This window comes from Perissodus microlepis, chromosome 12, assembly GCF_051167445.1.
Source record: "Perissodus microlepis isolate ML-2025 ecotype Zambia chromosome 12, ASM5116744v1, whole genome shotgun sequence".
Classification (NCBI taxonomy): Eukaryota; Metazoa; Chordata; class Actinopteri; order Cichliformes; family Cichlidae; genus Perissodus; species Perissodus microlepis.
Genome location: NC_140472.1, coordinates 8,904,009 through 8,916,544, shown reverse-complemented (window position 1 = coordinate 8,916,544; position 12,536 = coordinate 8,904,009). Strand labels below are relative to the sequence as shown.

Genomic DNA, 12,536 nt, shown 5'->3' with positions numbered 1-12,536 from the left:
CCCCCCTCAATAAAATTATGAATTATCTTGCATAAATAGGCTGTTGGTTTTCTTTGCTCATTTCAGTTTTTACCAGCAAAATAGTTGCAAGTTTAATCATCTGGGAATTTACCCAGATTTATTTATTTATTTAGACAGAGTTCTTGACCCACCCAATGTTCAGCACAAAGTTACACCAATGAATACGAATGTTTGGAGATGATCCCAAGTGTAGCATCTGTATTCAAACATATTACTAATCTCTTAACTGCAATATTTTTGCCTTTGAATTAAATCTGAGAGTCTGTTAAGTTGCATCTTCAAATTGAAAGTCATCTCACTGTCTAAAAATGTATGTATTTCATCAGGTGCAACTGTTGAGTGTTGAGTTTTTTCTGTTTACAAGTTTAGCATATGAACCAACTGTAGGCAACACCTGACGGTATGTGACAGCTCTATGTGCAAGGACTTGTATTACTCCAGTATTTGATATGCATGGATCACTCTTCGTAAGTAATACAAGTAGCTTTAATTTAGCTATGGTTCTCAGCTGATACAGTGTCCCTTCATAACACCACTAATTAGTCAAAAGTGAACAAAAAGACTAATAGAAAATAGTAAGATTTCCGGTTAGATTTCCACAGAAGGACTGCTGTTGCTGTGAGTTAACAGTGCTAACCATTGTGCTGCATCTTGTTATTATTCTGGTGTAATATTTTTCATTCTTTGCATCACTGTCTCAATTACATTTTGATCCCATGTAAATGAATTGCCTCAATTATTTTTCTGAAGTCTAGGTTTGCCTTGTATTTCTTTCATGCAGCTATCCCTGATTTAGTAGAGATCCCTTATCTGGTGGCTCACATTTCAAATATTAAAACCATAACTGCTACACTTGCATCATACAAAGGTCATATGGATTGATCACTGCATTTTTCCCAGATTAAAAAACATCATGTGTAAGAGTTTAGTTTGTCTTGTGTTGGTACACAGGTACACAGGAAACAAAGCAAAACATGGAGAACAGAAAGTCCCGTCATATGGGTTTTATTTTATTATTTAAAAAGCATATGTACAAAAATGTAAGAAGTTCAAGTCTAGACCATACATATGTTTATATATATATACACACATATATATATATATATATATATATATATATATATATATGCAAGGGGAACAAAAATTGCAGAGTAATCATAAAGAATATTGGCTGTCTTGTATTTCCGGTGAGACTGAATGAGTTCTTTTAGTTCAACACCAGGTGTCACTTCTGCTGTGCAGTAGGAGTGCAGTGTGTACGTCATGCAGTGTCTTATTTAGATTGCAGCAGTACTCTGACCAGCAGTCGTGGTGCTTACAGCTCCTTTCTTCCCTTGCCTGAAGAAACAAGTGAGATTATCAGTGACAAGCAACACAGACCTTTAGTTTGTCATCTTCACAGAGTTGTGCGTGCATGTCGTTCTGAATTTGGCTTACTTGTTGTGATTTTTTAGAATGTGTCGTCCAAGTGGGGACTCTGGATTCACACACTTCTTCATATCTGCTTTTGTGGTAACACTGAAAGATTTTTAAAAAGAGGTGTATTAGGAAGGAGCTGGAGAACACAGCAGAATCATACCTCAGGTCATCTTGTGGACTCACATGATCTCTGTATGTGGACAGAAGATACTTGGGTAGTGTATCACTGGCTCAGTCTTGATGAGCTTTGGGCTGATCCTGCCAATGTAACTGTAACACTTGCATTTATTAGATTTGCTGGCTGGTTGTCCTGTGTAGGAAAAGACAAGAGCATTACCTGTTGATCAGCAGCCAAACTATCCATAAACAGGATGAAGGGGAAAAAAAGAAACAAAGAAGGAAAAAAAATAAGATTTTCACAGTACCTTGTGCACCTAGGATAAGCAGGCAGGCAACGAAGGCAGTGACTGAGTTCATAGTTGTGGCTGTAGGCAGATCCGCTGTTCACCGTTTCTGTCTTGAGTATGGCTCCTGATGCTGTGAAGCAGTAAGCATCACGCTTATATACACTGCCTGCACAAGTGGCCCCACCCCCAAGAGGTGTTTTGCAACATTAATTTCACTTTCCAGAGTGCCTTTCACTTTCTTCTTCTTTTTCCCCTCTGCAAAGCCTGTTTCCGAGAATCACAGCTATTGAAAAAATGCCTACAGAGGGAAATCTTTTAGGTACATAAATGACATTAATAAGACAGCTCATGACAAAAGCAACTATATATTAATTTAAACTGTTTTGTACACTGCTATCCCTTACACTTTAGCTATCACCATAAAGTTTCCAGTTGCATTGTTAATGTGAGATCTGATTTAAAAAAAACAAAAAAAAACAAAACAGCAAAAATGATTTTCTCAGCTATGTAGATCTATGTGATTACGCTGACCTCTGACTGTGGCCTTCCACTTTGTCTGTTTAGGTTTTTTTTTTTTTAAATGTTCTTGTTAGGCTTAGGATTAAAGAAAACAAATATCCTGCAGAAAGGCTTTCCCCCCTGTTTTTTTTTTTTGGGGGAGCACTTATGCAAATATGTGATGTCTTGATAAATCGAGCAAATATTTGAAGTTTCGCATGAAAATATCTTAAAAGTTTATTTTGTGACCCAGAAATAGTAATATTTCAAACTCCGCCACTCTGTGTTCCTCCACCACTGCCTCGTTTGAGTTTTGGACGAAATGGATTCTGGGATATTGCATTTCATCATTTCAAGCTGATTGGAGACCAAAACAGCCAATCAGATTTTTTTTCATCCAAGTCTGTGATTGGCTGGTTTTGTGGCACAAATATAACGGTGTACAGAAAGAGTTGAGCGCGCACAGGCAGAAATGTTGAGAGCGCAAGCAACACATTGCGAGCAAATGCAAAAACTGAGTGACAGGGGCTGCTATTGTGTGTGTGTATGGATAATAGCAAACACAGAAATACATTTTTTGCACGCAGCAATGAATTTTGTTCACTCAAATTTAGCTTTTCTTCGCTTAAAATAAATTTCTCCTCAAATTGCAACACTTGCACCTGCAATTTTTTTTACGTGCGCTCAGAATAGTGGCACAAAAATAACGCCATACCCCTCTGCCCAGCGCAGAGCACAAGGCTTGCGTGCGGAGTGAAGCGGGGGAAAAAGTGCGAGAGAGAGGGTGAGAGACAGGAAAAAAAAAAACCACGGCTCCTTATGGCTTACGTTGTTCACTTCAAAGAGTCGGCTCTAAGAGCCGTTTCGTTTGCCACCGACACATCACTAGTTTACAGCATCCTGCCATGCGATTGCATTTGTCTCTAACCATCAGGAACCCTCACGTTAACTTTTATCGAGTGGAAAAATGTTAGCATTCATCCTGCAGCTTCACTGTTTATGTTATGCTAACATAGCTGTGTCGCTAGCGATCACGTAGCACATCATTATATACCAGCTAGCCCAACTTCAGTAACCCTACAAATGTCACTGCTGTTTAGTTTTCTGTCTTCATTTATGTTGGAAGTGATAGCAGAGCTGTACGTTTTAATTTTTTCAGAAATCTTTCAGTGAGAACATGGTATATCATGCTAACTTCTAACTCTGTTAAATGTAATAAATTCTGTTTTCATGGATGCCTGGATGTTAAACTTAATTGTTACACCTGGTAAAGCAGCAATGCTGTTCGTTTTATTAAAAATGAAAGAATTTAGACAGTTTTTAACTAGGGCTGTGCAATATGAACAAAATCTCACATCCTGATATAAGACATCTATCGTCCCGATAACGATATAAATCACAAAGATTTAACGTTTTCTGTAAATTCTGTGAATCTCGGGCACCTCGACTTGCGTGAAGTGTTTCCAGCTGGGCGTCATATACCTGGAGTCGAGTGTTTTAACCGATGCATTAAAGGATGCATTTTTAGACATAACTTGTAACGGCCGCCGTTTTCTTTGTGAATATTTATTACACAGCGTGCTGTGGGGAAAAGCCTGTTCTAACGTTTGAGTCTAAGGTTTATTTTTTAGCACTCTGCAGACTCTTTCACGCAATTCAGTTGATTTTGAAAAGTCTCAACAGGATCTGGAGCTTTATTGTGAAAGGTTTATGTGGAAAATAAACAACCGGACACGTGATGGTTTTACCGTCGTTGTTGCTCACGACAACACATAAAAACAGGCGCTTGTCTTTCCGTAGTGTGGTTATATAAAATATACGAGAAAGAGAGAACTTTAAGAAATTAATATAGCCACTACAGTGACCATCAAAACGATGAAAAAATATTGCCATAAACAGTTTATTTTGCGACACCACGAAACAAACGATAGCGTAAAATGAAACGATAGACATTTTTATATCGTCATCCGATATATATCATTATATCGTACAGCCCTATTTGTAACTCTCAGTGATGCCGCAGTGTTCGTTTGACTTTGAGACCTGAAGCGGACGGAGTTTTGGACCCAGATTTATGAGCACCTTAGTCCGACAAATACGGCAATAACGACTGCCTGCTTGCACGTTCTACAAAAAAATGTGCTTTGGTGGGTATCTGACGGACAAACACCAAACCAGTTCCACACCACTGAAGTTGCACCATTTTTACAAGCCAATTCTGTTTCATCCGTTTCACTCAACGATCCACTTTCCCCCTTCTCATTCTCCGTTGCTGCCATGCTTTTTCGGCCATGTGCGTATGAAAACAAAGGCACTGCACATGCGCATTTTACCCATATTCTATCGCATTATTTTATTTTCTTATCGTTGCCTAACATTGTACCGGTATTACCGTGAACGGTATAATATGGCCCAGCCCTACATGTACGTATTTAAAATAAAAAATATGAGTAACTGTATTCCGTTACAATTACCGTTTAAAAGGGTGGTATTCAGAATACAGTTACTTTGTTGAAATAAATGGATTACACGGTATTTTCCTGTTTCATATGTTAGGCTATGCCCTCTCTATTTTTGGTAATTCGACGCCGGTGGAAACCCAAACAAAACACGCAATACGAGGCTCTAATGCATGTGTCTCAATCAGAGAGTTTTAGAGTGTTACAGGCAATAACCCTAAATTATGTAGCCTCATTGGCAGTGTAGTCCGTGCTGCAGGGAGAATGGACTGCCATGTGAGCTCAAGGGAGGGAGAAAAAGGAGAGTCGAAAGAAAAGTACGAGTTGTCACCAACCACAAACGGTAGATGGAAACATGTAAATATAATAATAACCACTGCAGCCAAAAAGAGAGCCTGACGAGCCCAGTTGTAAGTAAGCTATTAAGACTCGACTGTACGCTGTGTTCGTTTTCCTCCGAAACGATAAGTTCCGTTGGAGCAGCCTTTCAACGCCTCTCTCTTTCTCTCACTAGCAAAGCTGACCCAGGCAACAAAGTAAAGCTAGTTTTCGGCTACGAGCCCAACACAGAACCCGACGAATTAGCCAGAGGTCCCTTTACTACGGTTCGGAGCCGGGGACCTGTTTTATATACGCACGGAATAGTTTTCTATACCAGAGTGCTGCAAAAACTGCAGCCTTACATAATGTCATCCCAACTGTTACTCATTTTATATTAAGATTTAAAAATCTAGTTGGTATTGGTATGGTATAATGGAATACATTTTAAAAGTAACCTTCCCAACACTGGTCATGAAGTAACCTCTATGCTCAGTCACAACACAACTGTAATTTTGTCGCTTACTCGGCATGTTGTTTTCTAACTTCTGCTTCTGTGACAATGACACTGACAATATATGTTGCAGCTTTTTTTTTTTTTTTTTAAATTTTCAGTAGATTCCTCAATACTGCTAAAGAAGAGGAAATGAAATTGAAAGAAACATGCTGATGGAAAACCCCAGTCCCAGTAAACTCCGCAATGTACCTTAAAATACTAAAGTGGTGACGAAACATATATTCACATGTCATTAAATCAGATGTTTTCCAGAAAGAGTTGCTCCTGTAGTCTGAAGCTCACACTTCTAAAGATTTTGGCATCTGATTTGGATTCAAGTGTAGCTGTATTTGTAATTGAGGCATGTAAGTGTGCTATCACCTTGTATCTTTTTTTTACCTTTTTCGCCAAACTATGAAAATGAAATAATAAAATGTTATCTGGATTACAAAATGACAAAGCAACATTTTAATTACCTGCATGGGAGTGACCCTTGACTAGAGCAGGGCGATATGACCAAAAATATTTATCACGATATACATTTGAAAATTTGCGATAACGATATAACTGACGATATAATTGACACTAGACAAAATGCTTTACAACTCCACAACTTTATTAGTGCAAAAAACCCCATCAATGTATTTTCACGTAAACAAGCAGCTGTTTTTTATGTGCATTAAAGTTATATAAAAAAGTAACAGTGCAAATTCCTTGCTGACAGTTTAACCAAAAGGCATTTCCAGTGGAAATTGGCCGACATATCCTCAGCATAACCATGTATAATATCCACAAAACTTAAAAAAAAGGGTATACACACACAATACGGTAATGTTATGTTGAAGCACAGTACATATCACTCCGCGAGGCTCCTGCCTACGATAGCCGTAATGCTCCGACAATCCATCATGCGGTGCGGTGCGGGTTCGTAGCTTAGCAAAGTCGTACTAAAACATGTGACAGATTTTCCAGCGCCGTGTACGACATAAAATCGTTTCGAGGTCAGTAAACACAACCAGAATTCATACATAAGACACACGGGATTATAAGGGGCACTGTCAATTGTCAGAAAAATCAAAGGATTGATTTTAAGTGTGCCGTATTTTCCAAACAACACGGTAATAACGACGGCCCGCTAGCATGCTCTACCAAAAATAGTGCTTTGTTGTGTATCTGACGAACCAATTCTGGTTCATCCGTTTCATTTAACGATCCACTTTCGCTCTTCTCATTCTGCGTTGCCGCCATGTGCGTATGTAAACATAGGCACTGTGCATGCGCGTTTTACCCATATTCTATCGCGATATTTCATTTTCCTATCGTTGCCCAAAATTACACCGGTATTACCGTGAACAGTATGATATAGCCCAGCCCTACCCTTGACCCCATGAACCTTGTTTTCACCCATGAAAAATTATCTTTTATGTAGTTATCATTTACTAGAAGGCATTTAAAGCTTAACAACTTGGCATCAGTTTGTTCATTTTTGTTATAATGAAGTCACCATCCAATTTTGAGTGTGCAAGCATCTAAGTCATCTGCATCTGGCTAACAAGGAAATGGCATCCTTCACTGAACTTCCTGATTGACAGGCCTAATTCAAAATTTCAACTTTATATTTCAAGATATTTCAAGAAGATATCTTGAAATTTTTCTGTTGGAGAAACAAGCTTCGATAGGGACTCTGTACTAGAGTATCTATCTGTTATCAGGATTTACTTACTCTGTTGTAATCAATCAGAAAAACCAGTTAGGAGCCAACACACAATACTGATTATCAGCAAGTTAACAGGGGATTCACCCTATGTGTTCACATATCCACATAAGTGGAGTGGCAGCAGAACCACTGATTTTACAAAGGAAGATAAAAGTATAATATCAGAAGAATATGAAGATGTTAAACACATAATGCATAATACAGAAAGCAACGCAGCTGCTTCAAACAAAGCAGCAGAGTGTGAGTGTGTGTGAGAGGAAAACTCTTGAATGTGTGTACACTTTAACTGCTTTGGTCAGTAAGAATGGAAAAGAGCTACTCATTGGCATTATGTGTTGCATCCTTCTCCCATATGCTTTTCCAGTATTGCTCTGTTTCCAGCTGTGGTGGTGCTGTTCTCATATCGTTCCCCTGCCACGAAGAGTACACCTTGGCTAATTCTGTGATGAAGAGATGGTTTATTCTCCTGCCTTCTATCACTCTGGCCAAGGCTTCAGGTGTGGACAGCTTGCTGTACTTCTTAGGTACTTTCTTCATTGCCCATTTCTGCAGCTCTAATAGCTGGCTAACCTCCATCCATACCACCTGGATCTTAGCCTCTAGTCTCCTTCTCCATGAAGGGTACTGCTCCTTGTGCCTGTTGTACTTGCACTGATCGCCGTTTGTAAAGTGAAACATGCTGAAATTAAATTTAAATTTAAATTTAACATTTACAATTACAATACAATACTATTTTATTTATATAGCACATTTAAAAACCAGAGGTATGCCAAAGGGCCCAAATATACCAGTTAGTTCAGAATGGGACTATCGACTATTTAGCTTTAAATATAATATTTAGATTTAACATTTAGATGTAAATATAATATTTAGATCTAAAATTTTACATTTAGATTTAACATTTAAAATTGTGTTTTAAATATAAAAAGTTACAAACAGTGTAGGGATGGTTACTTTTAAAATGTATTCCACTCTTTGCAGGTGGTCTCCTCACTACAGGAGCTCACTCTGCAGGTGGGGGGAGAGATATAGGAGAGGTGGAGAATGAACTCAACCTGGGTGTCTATTGTCTTGTGTAGTTTGGGAGATGATTGGATGATGGGGTGGGTGCAGTTTTCTCTGTGGTGGAGTCGGGTGGGCTGCCCCGGACTCTGTGGGGCTGGGCGGTGCTGCTGCTGCGGGCCCCGGTCCGGATGGGCCTGGGCCCCCTTGCCCTGGTGGGTTCCAGAGTGTGGGGGTGCCTACTGGGGTCAGCGGGGGAGCTGGCCCCAGGGAGGGCCAGCTCACACATTACTCACACTCTCACATAACACATACATATAGGGCCTTGGGGGTGGGCACGTTTTACAGCATCCAGAGGATGGTCGGTGTACTCCAACCCACCTCTGGCGCTGGTGCCCTACCCTCAATTTTAAATGCATTTAGACACTAAGGGTTTTTGGGAGGAGCCGTGCTGCTCTCTGAGAGGAAGCTAGTACCATGCTCTCCTGAGTTTTAAATGCACTTTAGAACAGCACACAGCAACACTACATATGAGCGGGCGTAGGGAGGTTTGAGGTCTTCACTCACCCCGGTTCTGTTAGCCGTCAGGGCTGGGGGGCTGGGAGGAGGTGCTGGCCGTCAGACTGGGGTCTGGGATGCGGGGCCTCCCTGCTACTGCAGATAAGGAGGTGGTCCGCTTGCCTCCACCCCAGAGAGAAGGGTTACATCTCCTGGGTCTAGGTGCGGCTTGCCCCTCTGAGGGCGGGGGTACCTGGACCTGGGATATAGAGTATGTTTGGGGAGTGCGACTGTCTGTGCAGTGTCTATTTGTGTCTGTCTACACATTGGGTGAGTGCCGAGTATTTGGTTGTGCATATGGGGTGGGAATGCACGTTTGTGTCCGCGTGTGCCTGTTCGTCTGTGTCTATATGTCAGGTTGGGTCTTAGACTCAACCTCTCTGGGTACATCTCAGGCCCTCTAAAGTACGGAGGCCTATCTCCCCTCACCACACTCCCTGCCGGTGGCTGATGCCCTCAGACGTTGGTGTGTTGGTGGTCCTTGTCGTCTGGGGCTGGGCGCTCATGTATGTACCGGCTCACTCCTGGTGGCCAATTGGCGGGGCCGGGCGCCTGTGGCCCGGCTGGGCTCCTTCCCGGCGGTGGGATGCCCTCAGGCCTCTGGCCTCTGGGCCTGAAGCTCGGTCCTCTCTGGCACAGCTGGCTGCCGGCAGAGCCCGCGGGCACGCCACTGCAACCCCCTCTGGCCTCTGCTCCGTAGCTGCGGGGTGACCTCTCGTTTCGGGCTCTACCCAGCTCTTCCCAGGAGGGTGGCACGGTTCCCCCCCTTTGGTGGTCCTCCTCGGGTCCTTGTACTCTGGGGCCTCTGGATATCTGGGGCCTGGATCTCCTCCATACCTGCTTCATACCCTGGTGGACGGGGCTATGGCTCCCCACACTCCCTAGCAGATCGTTACATGGAGAAATCTTTGGAATACAAGCATGCTGATCCACACAGGTATGCACACAGGTGTACACACGGGTGTTCACAGACGCGGACTACACCTTTCTTGGCTGCTGCCTCAAAGCACATTGTGCGCTGTCTATCTTGCGTGCTGCACAATATCGTTTATTATTTAGTATCTACTGTTATCTACTGCTAGCTAGTTTATTGTGATGGTGCTGTTTTTTTTGTTTTTATTATGTTGCTCTTTGTTGTTTGCTTTCTCTTCTGTTTTTTTTCTCCATACAGGTGATCCAGGTGTTTTGTTTGTTTTGTTTTGTTTTTTCTTTCTTCCCCCCCTTCTCACCGTCTCTTCTCCCCTTTGGTTTTCTTTCTCTCCCTCTCTTTCTTTCATTCTTTCTCCCTGTCCTATCCCCCAGTCATGTCTGTCCCGTTTGTAGCAACCGAAAATAAAATAAATTCATAATTATAATAAAGGTCAATCAAATGGACCAATATGGCAAGGCCATGATGATCCACTTGGTAAAATAAATCCGCTTGGCATCTTTCTTGGCCTTAAGACAACAATTCTGATGGCTAAAGATCCAAACGGGACACAAAAAAAAAAAAAAAAAAAAAAGTATCCCACTACAGATTACAGAACACATGCCCCAAAATGTATTTTGTAACGTATTCCGTTACGTTACTCAATGAAGTAACGTATTCTGAATACTTTGGATTACTTAATATATTATCATGCTTTATTTTACAACTACATGAATGTACTGCACTCCACTGCAGGGCAACCTGCCACTGCATGTGGCGAATAAAATTTGAACTTGAACTTGAACTTGACTACTATTGCTGTGTGATTTATTACTATTACTGAAGGCTATTCGCCATACCAATACCAAATAGATTTTTAAATCTTAATATAAAATGAGTAAAAGTAAGGTGGACATCAGGTAAGGCTGCACTTTTTGTAGCTGTCAATAGAAAATTGTACTTAGTAGTCAGTATAATTTTTTAATAATATAAGTTTGCATATGGTAGTGATAGGATGTGCGATCCTTAATAGTTTGCAAAGGCTTTGTGTGCATTCCAGAGTGCTCTGGCATTCACACCCACATCCTGGGAGCATGGGAAAGGTTGTACCTTCTTTTATTGTTTTACAGTAGGATAAATGTAGATATGTCGGTTTTAGTCTAAGTGCCTTTTTTACATATAGATGAATTGTTGGATTTTCCAGACCATCAGGTTTAGGGAAGTCGTTTATGGGGTCACACTCTGACACACGCACACACACACACATACATACATATACACCTCCACATTCCAATGTAAGGAACAAACACCCACTGATGTATAAATAAAGACCAGGGCAGTCTCAGAGCTGCAAGTCCCTGAGCCCTCACTCTCGTGCGAGAGCTCAGAGCTGCCCTTGCTAAGCAACAAGTAAAACTGTGTGTTTCTCCTCTCTGACTCTCAGCTGAAGAAGTGTTTTAGAATACATCTCTTAACAGTAGCGCTCTGGTATAGAAAATTATTCCGCGCGTATATAAAACAGGTCCGCGGCTCCGAACCGTAGTAAAGGGACCTCTGGCTAATATGTCGGGTACCGTGTCGGGCTCATAACCGAAAACTAGCTTTACTTTCTTATCTGGGTCAGCTTTGCTAGTGAGAGAAAGAGATAGGCGTTGAAAGGCTGCTCCAACGGAACTTATTGTTTCGGAGGAAAACACGAACACAGTGTACAGTCGAGTCTTAATAGCTTACTTACAACTGGGCTCGTCAGGCACTCTTTTTGGCTGCAGTGGTTATTATTATATTTACACGCTTCCATCTCTTTCTGATAGGTGACAACTCGTACTTTTCGACTCTCCTTTTTCTCCCTCCCTTGCGCTCACAGACACATTGTCCCTGCAGCACGGAGCACACTGTCCATGATGCTACATTCTTTAGGCCTATGCCTGTAACACTCTACCTATTCCCTTCATATTAAATAATTTTTTGAATAATTTTTAAAAATATTTCTACACGTCATTATGCGGGCTGCAAGTAGGGGTGACATGGGCCGTGAGATTGAGACCCAGGAATTAGAGCCTCTTAATATGTGTTTTGTGTATGAATATAGTTTATGAATGTAGTTTACGTTGCACTTGAGTTTAGAAGTGCTTGTATGAGTGGGTGTGAATGGGTGAATGAGGCATGTTGTATAGAGCGCTTTGAGTACTCCGGGAGAGTAGAAAAGCGCTATATAAGAATCAATCCATTTACCATTTGTTTGGATTTCCACCGGCGTGAAATTACCAAAAATAGAGAGGGCATAGCATATGAAACAGGAAAATACCACATAATACATTTATTTCAACGAAGTAAATGGTAAACGGCCTGTATTTGTATAGGGCTTTACTTAGTCCCTAAGGACCCCAAAGCGCTTTACACTACATTCAGTCATCCACCCATTCACACACTCGTGATGGCAAGCTACATTGTAGCCACAGCTACCCTGGGGCGCACTGACAGAGGCGAGGCTGCCGGACACTGGCGCCACCAGGCCCTCTGACCACCACCAGTAGGCAACGGGTGAAGTGTCTTGCCCAAGGTCACAACGACAGAGACTGTGGGAGCCAGGGCTCGAACCGACAACCTTCCAATTACAAGACAAACTGCCAACTCTTGAGCCACGATCGCCCCTAGCAACTGTAACTGTGTTCTGAATACCACCCTTTTAAAAGGTAACTGCAACAGAATACTCATATTTTGTATTTTAAATACA

The 12,536-nt window shown here is 41.6% G+C and overlaps 1 protein-coding gene across 1 annotated transcript; it reads right to left on the bottom strand.

The window, feature by feature from the left end:
- Positions 1 to 1,053: 1,053 nt before the first annotated feature.
- LOC146375785 (C-X-C motif chemokine 10-like) lies at positions 1,054 to 1,970 on the bottom strand. The gene is made up of 4 exons (XM_084947162.1): positions 1,866 to 1,970; positions 1,624 to 1,750; positions 1,459 to 1,539; positions 1,054 to 1,359 (listed from the first exon to the last, which is right to left on the bottom strand). Exons 1-4 carry the CDS (start codon positions 1,915 to 1,917, stop codon positions 1,299 to 1,301), a joined length of 321 nt encoding a protein of 106 aa, XP_084803288.1. The 5' UTR covers positions 1,918 to 1,970; the 3' UTR covers positions 1,054 to 1,298.
- Between the last annotated feature and the right edge of the window lie 10,566 nt (positions 1,971 to 12,536).

Excerpts from the sequence above, each read along its gene's own strand:
- LOC146375785 (XM_084947162.1), bottom strand. The coding sequence starts at position 1,917 with ATGAACTCAGTCACTGCCTTCGTTGCCTGCCTGCTTATCCTAGGTGCA. Across the intron at positions 1,540-1,623 it reads TGTCCACATACAGAGATCAT|TGTTACCACAAAAGCAGATA; the intron begins GTGAGTCCACAA and ends AAAATCTTTCAG. Across the intron at positions 1,360-1,458 it reads ATTCTAAAAAATCACAACAA|GCAAGGGAAGAAAGGAGCTG; the intron begins GTAAGCCAAATT and ends TTGTTTCTTCAG.